Genomic DNA, 17,078 nt, shown 5'->3' with positions numbered 1-17,078 from the left:
AGAGGTCCTACCACCAGCAAAAAGTAGTAAAAACCAGTTTTAGTGAGTATAATCTGGAATGTTCTGTCGAAATCGCTACACAAACTCACCGATTTCAGGGGTCTTGTTCCCGTTCATGGCGCTGAAGCCGTTCGCTAAGGTCAGCGAGGCGAGCTGCTTCTCCAACTCCTGGGGTACCTTGAACTCTGTTATGTCGGAGAGACTGTTCCTGGCCAGGTAGGCGGAGAGGTCGTCTTTATACGTGACCTTCGACAGCTCCTGGAATTGATGAAGAGGACCCGATAATTAGAAATGGCTAATGGTTTCCTTGTGGGAATAATTATTTGATTTGAATAACCTCTTCAAGAACACTGAGACACATGTGTACGTTTTTTTTTCTACCTAAGCTGAGGGCCTTGAGAGGCTATGTCAGCGTAACCTCACAAGTAGGTGAACTCACGGAGCTCAAGCCTGACGACGTTGCTGACACTAACCCAAGTAAAAGCAGTACTTCGCAGAGTCTACCACCGGATCGGAAACGCGACCCACTGAGAAGATCCGGCGAGAAACTCAGTGGGCTGTGTCTGTGGGTTAATTTACTCGTCGAGCCCTTCGTCGCAAGCGACGGGTTCGACGAGAACGGCGACCGGCGCTTGAGGTACCTAAAAGCACTGTTAGTGGATCGGTGGAAACTCAATAGCCTTCCACTCCTCGTTATGTGGTCTTAATTTGTTTCTAATGAATATTCACTATTTTCGTTATTTTCTATTACTTATTGAATTATTTTCGATATCAAAAGGAGCGAGTCGAAATAAATAGTAAATTTAAATTCATGTGTTTTTGTATTTAAAAGAATTAGTTATCATGAGAAGACGTAAAGAGGTTTTATTTATTTATTTATTTATTACATATATATATGAATCGATTACCTGAAGTCTAGTCCTGTACGCTTTCATTTGCAGTTCAAGCTTTTTGTTTTGCAACGAAAGCTTCTGCATTTCGATGTATTTGCCGTTGTCGTTTAAGAATCTCCTGTGGGGAGAGGATTGCCTGTTTTATAGTGAACCATTGTAGAGAGGCGGTTTTTTTATTGCTTAGATGGGTGGCCGAGCTCACGGCCCACCTGGTGTTAAATGTCGCCACCCACCTTGAAATATGAATTCTAAGGTCTCTCAGTACAGTACAACGGCTGCCCCGCCCTTTGAACTGAAACTCTGCTTCACGGCAGAAATAGGCAGGGTGGTGGTACCTACCCGTGCGGACTCACGAGACGTCCTACCACCAGTAAAAATGGCAATCACAGTATGTAGGTTTAGATTAGGTATCGGGTAATACCAGACATTGGCTGGCCACTGACTCATTAAATATTAAAAGCAAAATGTTTAAAAAGAATGAAAAAAAACTTTATTGTAGCTCTCAATGTGTGTTCAAAATTCGACCTTAATTGTTGTGCAATAAAGATTCATAATAGATTCATTTCTTGTATTAAATTATTACTTGTTATATAAAATAAAATATAATAGTTTAAAAAAACTAACAAAATACGCTTTTATAGAAAATCCAACTAAAAAATAGAAAATAAATTACATTACACAAAATAAGTACATGTATTTTCTACATGGATACCAGGTTTCAAGTCAATCGGATGCACGGTTCAGTATTTATAACGGAACATCCGTAAAAATCACGATAGATTTATATATTAGTATAGATATATAGATAATTTTATCAATATTATATTAGATACGATACCTGTAGGCCAGATCGAAGGCCTGTCCGATGGTGAGCGTGATCTCGGACGCGAGTTTAGTGGAAATGAACACGAAGCACTCGTGCCTCTCGGTGTTGCCAGCGTCGTGGCCGTTGACCCCGTTAACGGTGCTGCCACCTTTCGCGATGAACGAGAAATATTTCTTGGCGCCTTTATCGTCCGCGCAGTACGATATCCGGTGGAGAGGGAACTGGTACATTATATTGTTCGAACGTGGTTCCTAAAATACAGTATTATTTAAAAAAAAATTGAAAAAAAAAGCCTCTCCATTCATAGCCAACATAACGTCTTTTCGCATTAAAAGTGTACAATTTCCTAAACTATTCGAAATTCGAGTTAATATGCGGAATCATTATTGGTATCACCAGTGTTTTTCTCATAAATACGTAAGTCAAAAGAGCGTAGTTTAGTTTTAATTTACCTGTTTTTACTACTATTAACCAAAATTAATACATAATTTTATCTTACTTTAATAGACAGATAATGTAGTAACTGGTAAAAAAATAAAAAATAAATGTTGCAAAGATGATTAATATTAAAAATATCACATGTTAAACCTTTAAAACACTCTCCTGTAAAATTAGTAAGTTTTGAGATTATACAGTTTTAATGCGAGAAGACGATAATAGATTCTGTTTTAATAGGGCGTCTTGAAATAATCTTAAATTAAATTTTAACTACGACCTGCGCATGATAGAAATTCCTAGGTTTTTTTTATGCTAAAGGCGAACGCTCGTTTCGCACTTAGGGCTTCGTCAAACAGAACGCGTACTTAGCGCTGCGTTTTAACGTCGCGCTCTTTTCGTGACAAATAGACTAGATGAGCCTAACGCTCCTTGACGCAACGTAACATTCACCAAATCATAGTGCCTTGCCTTTCGATAGCTGTGTGAAAATTTAAAGGTATTAAGATGTCGAGTGATTCAGATGTGACATTGTATAACCATAGGTATTGTCTAACTAATTCTATCAATTTTTTGGGCATTATCCAGTATTTTAATTCACATTCACTCGGACGCCAAAGCGTCCTAACGCCGCGACAGAGCGCTGTGTACTTACAGCGCTGGCGCTCTGTTTGACAGTATATTATGACCATAGTAGTACAACACATCTCGGAGTCATAGTCGGCGCGCGAAGTACGCGTTCTGTTTGACGAAGCCTTTAAGATTGTATTATATAGTACGCTTTCATATCATTATGTTGGTACGAGTAACGCCATCTGTAGTCGAATAGCAGAAATATATTTCAAATCAACTAGTTCTACCGGGAACGTTCGAGAAGCATTATGGCGATACGAGTAACGCCATCTGTTGTCACATATCGCGAACGGATATCGAAACGACTAGTGCTATCGGAAATGTTCTGCAAAATTGTAGACATGTCGCGTCGACTATAGAGGCATTAAAAAGTCGCGATGAAGACTGTCAGTAATGTGTTCTACTCGAAGCGAAAGAGCGAACGAACCACCTGAAGCGAAGCGATAGAAGTGACTTGCGATATTATATACTATCTTATGTATCGCGATAATTAAATTAAATTTTAATCTTGTATTTCGTTGAAAAGTTTTTATTTATCCCGAACCGTAATAAGATTATCTCTAAATATAAAAATGAATTGCTGTTCGTTAGTCTCGCTAAAACTCGTGAACGGCTGGACCTATTTGGCTAATTTTGACCTTGAATTATTTGTGGAAGTCCAGAAAAGGTTTAAAAGGTAGATAAATATGAAAATGTTCGGAATTAAATAAAAATAACAATTTTGTTTTTCCTTTGATGTATCCCCCGTCGGACGGGTTCCTTTTGTTTGTTTTAATATTTTTTTTACAATAGTTTAGGTCTTTTATTTATCGATTGAGGCACAACGAAGTCTACCGGGTCAGCTAGTTATTGATAATTATTAACGAGTTATTCGAGTATAACGATATGAAAGAAAAATATTTAACTTATTATTATTTTTAAACTGAACTAATGAAATAGTTAATTAGACGGTAGTTTTCGCAATATTCAAAGGTCGACGACTTAGTAGTCTTTGAACACGGAAATTGTGAAGAATTCGAAACATCTGAAATAATATTATGAAGACATTGAACACTAATAACTGGTAGATTAAATCGTAAACATAGTTTTAATTTTTTTTAAGCTATTGCATAGCTTTAAAGCGCTTTGAGCGCGGCGACAGAATCAAGATATTCCGTAACGAAAATAAAACCTAACACCCTCCACTCCGCTTAACATGTAGCACGCGTTCAACACATTCACAAGTTGCGCTTGTGTAGTGTTTGCGAATAAGCGCGGGGCGTGACGTCGCACTGCATGCACATCATGAAAAGTCTGCCCATCTCTCTCTCGCGCGGTCTACTTTATGTGTGTGAAGGGGACAGTTAATGTTTTGCTTATGTTAATGATTATAGATATAGCGTGGTCTTATTTTATTATTGTTTTAATATTAAATTATTATTGTCTAATTATAATAACATAAGTTGATAAAAATGCTTTGCAATAGCTTTACCGCGACAGTCCCCGAGTGCAACACGTGTTTTTTTATTTATTTATTGTCTTTGTAGGCAGACGAGCATACGGGCCACCTGATGAAAAGTGGTCACCGTCGCTCATGGACGTCAGCAATGCCAGGGGTAGAGCCAAGCCACTGCCTACCATTAAGTACTCTTCTCAAGCCTCGTTTGAAGAAGGACATGTCATAGCGCTCGGAAAACATCGTGGAGGGGAGTTCATTCTAAAGCCGGATGGTACGTAGCAAAAAAGGTCTTTGGAAACGCACTGTCGATGAACGCAACGGTTCCAGATAATATGGATGAACTCTGCTCCGATGGCGGGAGGTGCGATGGTAAAAAGGAGATGAGGGATCATCACGAATAATTATATTCCTGTCTAATCATAAACAACATCAATGATATTGCAGTGAAGAAGTAACGCCATCTGATTTGGTGGATGAGTGGGGCCAGCAGTTAAATCCCGCACTGACCGCATGCGTGCTGTTCACGGGCACTTAAGACGAGACCGCGTGCAAAGAAAAACTTTCTTGTATTAGGTGAATGGTGGCATTTACGTTGTAGATGTCCATGGGGTCCAGTAACCACTCAAGACTAAGAGGGCTGTGAGCTCGTCCATCCATCTTAGCAATAATAATAAAAAAAAGTGAAAAGTTTCAACCGCTTCATCTATTGTTGTTATTTTCACCAATACAACTAACTAAATTCGCCGATTATAATTTGCCAATTTTATATACGCATGTAGGTATATGTATATTACAAAATGAACTCTCTTACGAAACGGGTAAGGTTCAGAACGACAGTAAAAACGCGAAAACTTTCACTACCAAAGGCGCACACGATATTAGTTTTACGTAATACTAAAACAATTATAAATCTCACGTACACTGGAAATAAGGTTGTTGTTACGTATTTTTTATTAGTCAACTTTCTTAATCGGTCGACTTTGTAGACGTCAATATTGAACGCAAGTGCTTTAGATACACTGAATTACATTTAACACTGATGCGTCGGAAAACGAAGTTTTTTTTTTTATTGCTTAGAAGGGTGGACGAGCTCACAGCCCACCTGGTGCTAAGTGGTTACTGGAGCCCATAGACATCCACAACGTAAATGCACCACCCACCCCTTTGAGATATAAGTTCTAAGGTCTCAAGTATAGTTACAACGGCTGACCCACCCTTCAAACCGAAACGCATTACTGCTTCACGGTCGAAATAGGCAGGGCGGTGGTACCCACCCGCGCGGACTCATAAGAGGTCCTACCACCAGTACATAAGAGGTCCTACCACCAGTACATAAGAGGTCCTACCACCAGTAAGAAGTATCCAGTTTTTTTCCTACCTATGCTGTTTGCCTAGAGACTATATCAGTGTTACCCTAGCGTGTAGGTGAGCCTCGGGGCTCAAACCGGCTGCCTGTCTGATCTCTAATTATGAGTCTAAGCGTCCATAGCCATATCAAAATAAACACCTGCATTCGTTGTACAAAAAAAAAGAAAAAACTACTAAATCACAGATTAACTTACCTGTATGGCAACACCGTCCACAGATATCGTTATTTCGACTTTCTTGCATTTCGCGCCATCTTTCGCTTCGGACTTCTTCAGTTGCTGTGTGAACTGTAGTTTCTTGATTGCATCTTTGACCACCTCGATGCCTTTCGGCTGGTCTACTTGGGTGCAGCCGAGGAACTGAAATCGAGAAAATGTTTATTTATTTTTAGGTTTTAAAAAAAAAAAAATATTGCTTAGATGGGTGGTCGAGTTCACAGCCCACCTGGTGTTAAGTGGTTACTGTGGCCCATAGATATTTATATGCCAACGTAAATGCGCCACCCACCTTGAGATATAAGTTCTAAGGTCTCAGTATAGTTACAACGGCTGCCCCACCCTTCAAGCCGAAACGCATTACTGCTTCACGGCAGAAGGAGGCGGGGTGGACCACCACCTACCCGTGCTTACTCAAAAGAGGTCCTACCACCAGATCACTAGAAATTCACGGCTGAATGATATAGTGCAGTGGTGGGCGGTAACTTTATCGTCGCATATAAATTAGATTATCGCCTTTTGTTTGTTATACTGTCGTTTTTATTACGAACTAGCTGACCCGGCAGACTTGGTAGTGCCTAAATCGATAAATAAAAGACCTAAACTTTTGTATAAAATAAACTTAAAACAAACAAAAGAAATCCATCCATCGTGTCATCATCAAAGGAAAATCAAAATTGTTATTTTTATTATTTAATTCCGAACATTTTCATTCATTTATCTACCTTTTAAACCTTCTTTGGACTTCCACGAATAATTCAAGGATCAAAATTAGACAAATCGGTCCAGCCGTTCTCGAGTTTTAGCGAGACTAACGAACAGCAATTCATTTTTATATATAACTAGCTGTACCCGTCCATTTCGCTAAGCATTTAAAATTAACATTATTATTTCTCACCCCCACAAAGATTCTCATCATTAACGCCCCCGCAACCGGTGTAGGGAGTCCAACGCTCATATAAATATTAGCCTATCCATTAAGTACATGTATTTTCCACACGGATACCAAGTTTCAAGTCAATCGGATGCACGGTTCAGTATTTATAACGGAACATCCGTAAAAACCACTGTAGATTTATATATTAGTAGGTATACAAGATAGATAAAACGACCGACTGATTACGCATCGCGTCGTTGTCGTATAGAATAAGGGGGCGGTTCCAGCGCCACGCTCCGGCTATCTTCGCGCGTATACCATTAACAGTTTTATCGTCGCCGCGTGGACGTATTATCGGGAACTGGTGTAAGTGAAGCCCTTTTGTTGTGCCAACCGGGGCATTAGTTCACGGTTTTGACTCTGCCAGGCTCCGTAGATAACGGCACGCGTTGATGTCGGTCAAGTCTTTTGTGTTTCAGTCGTCTGACATAATACCAATTTAATGCATGAAGCAGAACAATTTTTTTTTTCGTTTCGAGACCGGGGGCCGAAAATCTACAAGGTCTCCGCGCCTAGGGAGCTCTTTATTTCGTTTCGGGACCGGGGGCCGAAAATCTACAAGGTCTCCGCGCCTAGGGAGCTCTTTATTTCGTTTCGGGACCGGGGGCCGAAAACCTACAAAGTCTCCGTGCCTGGGGAGCTCTTTTTTCGTTTCGGGACCGGGGGCCGAAAACCTACAAAGTCTCCGTGCCTAGGGAGCATTTTTTTCTTTCGGGACGGGGGTCCGGAAACCTACAAGGTCTCCGCGCCTCCGCGCATTCGTTAGTTCATAAGTTTTAAGGTCTCAGTATAGTTAGTTACAACGGCTGCTCCACCCTTCAGGCCGTAACGCATTACTGCTTAATGGCAGAAATAGACAGGGTGGTGGTAGCTACCCGTGCGGACTGACAAGAGGTCGTTCCACCAGTAAAGAACCAGTGGCTTTGAGCATTTAGCACACATTAAAAAAAAACAGTCGAAACGACAACCTTTTTTTTGAAGTCGGTTAAAAAAGCATATCCCTAAAGCCTTCGTCAAACAGAACGCGTACTTAGCGCCGCGTACTTAACGTCGCGCTCTTCAAATTGACTAGATGAGTCTAACGCTCCTTGACGCAACGCATTCGCCAAATCATAGTGCCTTTCGATAGCAGTGTGAAAATTTAAAAGTATTAAGAAATCGAGTGATTCAGATGTGGCGTTGTATAAGCATGGGTATTTTCTAACTATTTATATCATTTTTTCGGGCATTATCTAGTATTTTAATACACATTCACTCGGACGCCAAAATAATTTTTTTTAAAAATACAACGCCTGACGTCAAAGCGTCCTAACGCCGCGATAGAGCGCTGCGTACTTATAGCGCTGGGGCTCTGTTTGACGGTATGTTACCATAGTAGTACAACACATCCCGGCATCATAGCGCGGCGTCAGTTAATCTACGTAAGCGACGAGTTCCTTAACATCGTACATGTTGAGATATAAATAAATAAAACTTGTTGAGTGTATTAATTATCAAGGCGCTGCGCCACAGCGAGCGATCCGCGCTCAACTGCTTCTGTCCAGTGATGACGTCATCTTTTCAGCTGTGACTGACTTAAAACTACTATTTTTCTTTTATTTAATATGGTAAGGATAAATGAGGCCATCAGCGTAAAAGTGGCCTAATCCACAAATTTTTATATTCAAGCTTATATGATGTATATTGGTATTTATTTAGAATATAATAAATTTTGATGCAAAACCGGCCTATTCATAGTTTCACCCATAGATAACAGATTGCTTTGTTAACATTATTTTTGCGGGTTTCGTTTTTTGCTTACTCAAATTCAATTTAATTGCCTCCATACTAACTATGGTAAGCATAGGCCACTTTAGCGCTGACTGCCTCAAACAGTGTTCTTTAACAGATTTCGCCCACTGAGTTTCTAGCCGGGTCTTCTCAGTGGGTCGCATTTCCGATCCGGTGGTAGATTCTGCGAAGCACTGCTCTGCTCAGTGTTAGCAACACTCCGGTTTGAGCCCCGTGAGTTCACCTACACACGTTGAGGCGAAGCTGAAATAGCCTCTTAAGGCTATCAGCATAGGTAGGAAAAAAGAAAAAGAAAAAAAGTTTTCTTGACTATTTTACCTTAACGAGATAGGCGACGTGGCCCTTGACGAGCGAGTCCGGAGCGTGGATCCAGTTGCGGCCGTTCGGTGCCCCGTTCCCTTTGCCCTTACCCTGCCAGAAGAGCAGGGTCGACATTCTGCAAAGACAAAAAAAGTCAAATTGAAAAAAGCTTTCATGTTCGGCCATGTTTACGCGGTCTCATTCCGTAAAACCATTTTAGGTTACGTTACGAATTAATTCGTTTCCAAATGATTCTTGTCCACCTGATGGTTGTCTGGAAGAGATCGCTCTTAGCGATAAGACCGCCAATTGTACTTTTTTTGTATTTAATGTATTGCACTGTTTATTTGTTTTTTGGTGTACAATAAAGAATACTCTCTCTCTCTGTCTCTTTCACTCACTCACTCACGCACTCACGCACTCACTCACTCAGTCACTCACTCACTCACTCACTCACTCTCTCAAACGGGAGAAGTATTTAAATAATTATAATTTAAGATTAATGTTTTTATGTAGATTATACTTAAACCTAATAATAATACGCTCTATTAGCAGGACATAGTGATACATTTATTAATACTAGAGGTCCTGCAGTAGTCGAAATTCGACTATAATTAATTGGAATTGTAAGTTTATACACTATTATGATTGTATTTTATACTTCTATAATCACAAATTTCGCCAAGGCTACTCTATAAAAAAATATTAATAAAAACAAACAATATTTAATCTATTCTCAACTTGACAACAGACGTCAAGAACAAAAGTTTGACAATAAATAGTATGCTTTTTTTTTTATTTATTGCTTAGATGTGTGGACGAGCTCACAGCCCACCTGATGTTAAGTGGTTACTGGAGCCCATAGACATCTACAACGTAAATGCGCCATACACCTTGAGATATAGTTCTAAGGTCTCAGTATAGTCACAACGGCTGCCCCACCCTTCAAACCGAAACGCATTACTGCTTCACGGTAGAAATAGGCGGGGCGGTGGTACCTACCCGTGCGGACTCATAAGAGGTCCTACCACCAGTAATTACGCAAATTATAATTTTGCGGGTTTCATTTTTATTACACGATGTTATTCCTTCACCGTGGAAGTCAATCGTGAACATTTGTTGAGTACGTATTTCATTAGAAAAATTGGTACCCGCCTGCGGGATTCGAACACCGGTGCATCGCTTCAACACGAATGCATCGGACGTCTTATCCGTTAGGCCACGACGACTTCAATGCATGCATGTGTGCGTCAAATACATGGAAAGTAGTGTGTGTAATGTTTTCTTTATTGATTTAATGTATCTTTTATGCATTATTTAAAAAAATATTAGCATTGTGCACTTCTTCTCTATATTCTCTATAAGTGTGGAAATTTTCATACTCCTCCGTCCGCGCAATTTTCCTAAAAAGGGATACAAAGTTTTTGCTTCACATATTAATATATAGATTAAGCACCATCTTTGTTAACCTATGACCACAAATAATAATAAATAAATAAGTACTAGGAAGTACTCCAGTGATCCCCCTACTTTAATTCTGTGTCGAGCAAGGATCAGTCGGGTGAGAATGAGGGGAGTCGTTTAGTGGGTGATCCCGCTACCATACTGGCAGTTTCTACATAATAGCGCGCCCCCTCGACGCGGATCCCACTAAGGAGGCTCGGCCCCCGCGTCTCAAGAAAAAAAGTGCTAATATTTCTTCTCGACAACTACAGGTTTATGTACATTACGAGCGTCAATCAAACAAGATAACATACATCTATCCGACAAAACATTACAGGTATTTATATAATGACAAAGTTAGATCGCATTAAAACCATAGAGTAAACAAGAGTTGGGTAAAACCCACAGATAATTAATTCATTTTTGCTTGACGCTTAAATTAGCTAACATTTCTTGTAAATTGTGCTGAGAAAAAATGTAAGCGCGCGCTTATGTATTCAGTGTTTTCCTTGTATCATTATGATGGGTCAGCCCACTGAGTTACTCGCCGGATCTTCTCAGTGGGTCGCGTTTCCGATCCGGTGGTAGATTCTGCGAAGCACTGCTCTTGCTAGGGTCAGTGTTAGTACCACTCTGTTTTGAGCCCCGTGAACTCACCTACTAGTTAAGGTTACGCTGAAATAGCCACATAAGGCTATCAGCTTATGTAAAAAAAAAATAATGATGGGAATTCCAAGATGCTTTAGTGAACTTTTTGCATTGAATATCCACGAAATTTCGATCTAAAAAATACTTTAATATATTGTTATTGAGAGAATTGCTATTCATTTTTTTTTTGCTTTAAACGCGCCGCCTTCGCTATGATGCCCAAGCCTGCCATTGATCATTCGCAGCCGGGCCGCCCGTGATTACTTAGAGGCAAAAAAGTTGGGTGAGAAGTCATTGGTCAAATAAAACATGATTCTGTGCTTGATAAACGTGTACAAAGCGACCTTGATCAATCGTCAATAATAGGAAATGTCCATTCAACGTTAATAAGACTTTTAGATTATTCGTAGTTTTAGAGGGATTTTTTTTTGTTAAAGTAAGAAAATGGAAATTCAGGCCGGTCTGCTAGAAGAGATTTCTTAAAGAAATAAGCAGTGCCTTTATACATAATTTTCCTATTACTCTGTACTGTCTTCTTTTTGGTGTGTACATAAATAAATAAATAAAAGTAAATTCGTTAGAGACATTCTGAAATCGCTTCCATTACATAAGTTCGGTCAATATTTTGCTATTTTTCTGTTTTGTTTGTTCCTGACGAATTGGCTGGAAAATATCCAACATTACATTCAATTTCAAATTATATCTGTGTCATTTCGCTCCGTTCTAATTTTCACATAGCAAGCTATAAAATTTAAATTTTGACTAAAATACCAGATTCCAGCCCAATGATAATTAAAAAAAAAAAAATAACAAAGACAAAAGAATAGAAATACCTGCCAACCGGAACTAATGTACCTGATAGTCGTCTAGGAAGCGACAAATAGTAATAAATCGCAATCCTCCTAACAGGAACAAAAACGAATTGAGTTTTACCTACGTGTTTTCAATACTTTATGTCTCGATATGTTTTGCGCGCGTAAACGTCCGTGACCTTCGCTTTGTTTGTCAACATTGACGCGCCGTTTTATTAATTTGAATAAAAAAAGAACGTTTGTTTTTTTTTTGGTTCGATTATCGAGGGAGCTTTAGATGAATGTGTTCTAGAGACTTCCTTATGTATCTATCGATTGTGATTGCGGATTTTTATTTTATTAGATACGCAGATTATTGTCCATCTGTAGTGAATTGGTTAGTAATGTCCATTGACATGTCAATGTGAATGCCGCCTCTCATCTTGGAACTTTTGGTGGAAGTAATTGTGCAAAAAGATTAGGAAATTACTTTAAATGACTACACCCGAAATGTTGATAGTTAACGTCGGGTTGATAAAGTAAAGCCAAAAAAGAGGTATGAGCTGTTTTAGATGCGTCTTGTCAAAAGGTAACCTGGTCACGAATCATCGTATTCTATGACGCATGTTGGTTCTGGTTCGGCGGACTACACTGAGGGCTAATATTGGCGGCGCAATCTAGGCGAGATCCGGATAGCCCGCCGACCGGAAAACCCGGTTTTAGTGTCACTGACAACTATCGGTCGTAGCTTCCCGTGGAAGTCACCTTGTCACATCATCAATCATCATCATTTTTTACTGGTGGTAGGACCTCTTGTGAGTCCGCACGGGTAGGTACCACAACCCTGCCTATTTCTACCGTGAAGCAGTAATGCATTTCGCTTTGAAGGGTGGGGCAGACGTTAGACTTATATCTCCTTAAATACCTTAGAACTTATATCTCAAGGTGGTTGGCGTATTTACGTCGTAGATGTCTATGGGCTCCAGTAACCGCTTAACATTAGTTGGGCTGTGAGCTCGTCTAAGCAATCTAAGCAATAAAAAAAATAGCACACACCTTTGTAAAAGTTTTATGAAAATTAAAATGATTTCGTATATAACAACCTTATAGTATACATAAGATAACAACACTGTAGTAGCGAAAGTTATTTAAGTCAAGAATAGATATTCTTTACAAGGAAATTTTTCGATGTGAGTAAAAAAAATTGAGCAAATTTTAAAATAGAATCAAAAAGTTATCGTCGCGCCAATCGTCGAAATGCAACTCTAATGACTGTGTTTCCCGCGTTTTTTACTTGAAAATCTTTTTGTAATGGCGGCGCTTACGTCACCACATTTGAAATAAATAAAAGTTACACACAGTAGTTACGGGAAAGATTTTAATTAATATTATTTTTTTCATTAAACTAAAATAGCGGTTTTCTTTTAATTTATTTTAATATTATGTTAATTGGAAACGGGTTTTCGTTATGTAGACAAATAACACAGTCCGACTTATAAGCAGCAGTGGATTTATAGTGACGATATGTTTACTTTATCTTGATTTAAGAAAGTGAAAACTTATTTTGCACCTTTTTGCTTTGTAAGTAGATGAAACAAAAAAACGGTACTAATTATGTATGTCGTTTAAAAACAAGAAAAACAAGCTTAAATAGCAAACAGAAATAACAATTTGTTTTTTCGCGCGCTTTGTATTTGAGACTTGTAATATTACATTGTTAATATTTTTTTAAATTATGCCTAAAAATATATTAAATTAATAAATAAAACATTACACACACTACATATAGTAACCGGCAAACATGTTGAGCAAATGACCTTGACTGCGCAGAACCGAATTTTAGATCACTTTGGTGGTGAGGGTGAGGCGCGACGGCAGGGGAAATCGTATCGAGCGCGTTATTGGTAGATCAGTCGAACCCTGCGTCCCGCACTACGCCCTCATTCCGCTTGCTCCCAAAAGTACGCTTGCGTACAGTGGAAAGTTATTATATTATTAAAGTCTATCGTTATTAATCGTTAAGTTATTTGTTATAATTACTTGTGGACTTTGTTGCCATTGCTATTTGTTGAGTGTTTGTTGATTTTTTATAAACATACACTATGCCGCGACAAACCGGTGTAGTATTCAAAAGAAAGGGTAGAAAAATTGTGTACGACGTATATTGCTTCATTATAAAACAGGGGAAGAATGATATGGAAAAAGTAAAACAGACTTCGGAAGCAAGAAAAATATCAGTGAGTACTGTTATTTTTTTTAATTTTTTTTTATTGCTTAGATGGGTGGACGAGCTCACAGCCCACCTGGTGTTAAGTGGTTACTGGAACCCATAGACATCTACAACGTAAATGCGCCACTCACCTTGAGAAATAAGTTGTAAAGTCTCAGTATAGTTACAGCGGCTGCCCCACCCTTCAAACCGAAACGCATTACTGCTTCACGGCAGAAATAGGCAGGGCGGTGGTACCTGCCCGCGCGGACTCACAACAGGTCCTACCACCAGTAATTACGCAAATTATAATTTTGCGGGTTTCACTTTTATTACACGATGTTATTCCTTCACCGTGGAAGTCAATCGTAAACATTTGTTGAGTACGTATTTCATTAGAAAAATTGGTACCCGCCTGCGGGATTCGAACACCGGTGCATCGCTTCAACACGAATGCACCGGACGTCTTATCTTTTAGGCTACGACGACTTCAAAGGTGCATTATTAACGAAGCTCTAGCTTGCTCGCCGTGTTTCGGCCTCCGGGTACGAAAAGATCAGGGAAGAAGAAAGTTACCGGAATGGATAGTTTCGTTCAATCTGTAATAAAAAGATGTAATCATAATAACTACATAACAAGCAGCGAAACTCCGTATCGTAGAAAGGCTTCGAAAAATCTAAAGAAGATATAAATTTTAATGGCTCGGAATGAAGCTTACGACGAATTATGAAAGAGCTAGGCTTCAGATGGAAAAAAAAACAGAAAATAATCAGAAGCTCGTAATTGAAAAAAGTAACATTCGATTACTACGAATCGAATATCTCCAAAAAATAATTAATTATAGACAAAAAAGAAGACCAAACCGACCGAGTTGTAAACTACACCAATGAGCCCTATGTCGACTCATCACGATGATAGCGACTCGGGTGATGAAAACAGTGATGATGATGATGGTCAAGATTAGGATAACGAAAAAAAAATTACAAATACCAGCTTCGCTTCAACTGAACCAAGACCTGGCAACAGCTCTAGTTTTGACTTAATAGAAGGAATATCTATTTTACCCCAAGATTAAATTATTACAATTATTAACCTATATTTTTTGTTGATGTTCTAATAAATATATAAATAAATACATAATATGTTGATTTTCATAATTTAATAGCATTATGACGCAGAGTAAATAACGTTTTTGCACGTGAGTGTACCATGCGCGAACTTACCCCCACTACGTCGACAAATGCTCAAGAAGTTTGCCGACTATTATACCATGTATTTGACGCACACACGCATGCATACTATTTATTTATTGTCAAACTTTTGTTCTTGACGTCTGTGGTCAAATTGATAATAGATTAAATATTGTTTGTCTTTATTAATATTTTTCTATAGTTGTAGTCTTGGCGAAATTTGTGATTATAGAAGTATAATAGTCTTTGAAAATAGAATCATAATAGTGTACAAACTTACAATTTCAATTAATTATAGTCGAATTTCGACTACTGCGGGACCACCGTAATTCTCAGACACAGCCCACTGAGTTTCTCGCCGGATCTTCTCAGTGGGTCGCGTTTCCGATCCGGTGGTAGATTCTGCGAAGCACGGCTCTTGCTAGCGTTCGTGTTAGCATCGTCGTCAAGTTTGAGCCCCGTGAGCTCGCCTACTAGTTAAGGTTCCGCTGGAATAGCCTCTGTAGGCTACCAGCAAAAAAAAAAGCGGGACCACTAGTAGGTAATTATAGAAAGATAATTGTCCATACGGTGCGTTGAAAAATGACAAAGTTGCAAAACAAGTCAAATCATTTAATGCAACAAAGGTTCTGAGATCATAAACTTCATTTATACAATACAAACAAAACCTAACATCGTTCTTGATTTATTAATAGTAGTAATTAAGTCATCCGATTTTATAATAACTATTTATATTTTTGTTTTACAATTAAATATAAATTATTGATGAATTTGAAATGATGATTACCTCTTGGAAGTACGCACGGGTAGGTACCACCACCCCGCCTATTTCCGCCGTGAAGCAGTAATGCGTTTCGGTTCGAAGGATGGGGTAGCCGTTGTAACTATACTGAGACCTTGGAACTTATATCTCGAGGTGGGTGGCGCATTTAGGTTGTAGATGTCTATGGGCTCCAGTGACCACTTAACATTAGGTGGGCTGTGAGCTGGTCCATCCAACTAAGCAACAAAAAAAATTTATATAGCTTGGTTTTTTATCGTAGGTAACGCTTATTATAATGATTAGAAAAATCATGAAATAATAGCGTCATTATTACGATTATTAATAGCGAAAATGTCCATTTTCGATTTAATACAAAAGCGAAATTATAATTTCATTTTTACGAATATACAAGTCATGTACATTCAACAAAATTTTAACAGCCCGTACCTTTGCGCTAATTCATCTGTCAGCATCGCATTAGATAAAATTCAAGTTTAATTCCTATGCTAAACGTATTCAAATGCAAGAACACGTGTTGTAGTTACGTCGTTTCGTTTCTGGTCGGGAACGTTTTCCGTACTTAGTACCGGCTGACACGGCGACTGCGGGGCACACAAATGCAATGCGTTCATCCACACTGACGCGTAATAGTGACGGAGTTAGGTCGGCTTAGGGCCGTATCGATAGTTTTTATTATCTTTAAATATATTAGTGAGTATTAAGTTCGACATTAGGCACTACGATTTTAATATAATGGCGTCATTGATTTTTTTTCCTTTATTGATGCACAAAACAAATTACAACCTTAGAAATTATGTTTAAATATTTTATATAACAATCTAGATTGCAATTCAAAACAGGTGCATACAGAAAAATTATAACAATTGAACAAATGCCTAAATACCTTGTGTGTATACATGTACATACGCTCATACACACAGACACAACCGCACAAAAACACACTCGCACACATATGTAAGTTGCTAGGTATCTAAATGCTAGGTATTTAAATTTCATCTAATGTATCATTGGACAATATTAATTATTTGAGAATATGTTTATTTACAATATTTATAACTATTTAAATTTATTACTAACTATTTATTTAACCAGTTTTAATTGGAAACCGCTTGAAACTGTTTGATTCAATAAATTCTCATAGTTTATTTCTATCACACAAGAGGTTTATATTAAGCAC

General features: G+C 38.6%; 1 protein-coding gene across 2 annotated transcripts in view; it reads right to left on the bottom strand.

Annotated features, from left to right (window-relative positions):
• ced-6 (protein) overlaps window positions 1–17,078 on the bottom strand; it is an 83,424-nt gene that overhangs the window by 9,793 nt on the left and 56,553 nt on the right. For both annotated transcript variants that reach the window (NM_001177859.1, XM_012696362.4), the window contains 5 exon segments: window positions 90–258; window positions 909–1,011; window positions 1,732–1,970; window positions 5,788–5,952; window positions 8,855–8,972. In NM_001177859.1, the coding sequence (NP_001171330.1) occupies window positions 90–258; window positions 909–1,011; window positions 1,732–1,970; window positions 5,788–5,952; window positions 8,855–8,971 (793 nt within the window). In that variant the 5' untranslated portion in view covers window position 8,972.

This window comes from Bombyx mori, chromosome 2, assembly GCF_030269925.1.
Source record: "Bombyx mori chromosome 2, ASM3026992v2".
Lineage (NCBI taxonomy): Eukaryota > Metazoa > Arthropoda > Insecta > Lepidoptera > Bombycidae > Bombyx > Bombyx mori.
The sequence above is the reverse complement of the archived record's forward strand: the minus strand, read 5'-3'. Positions and strand labels throughout refer to the sequence as shown.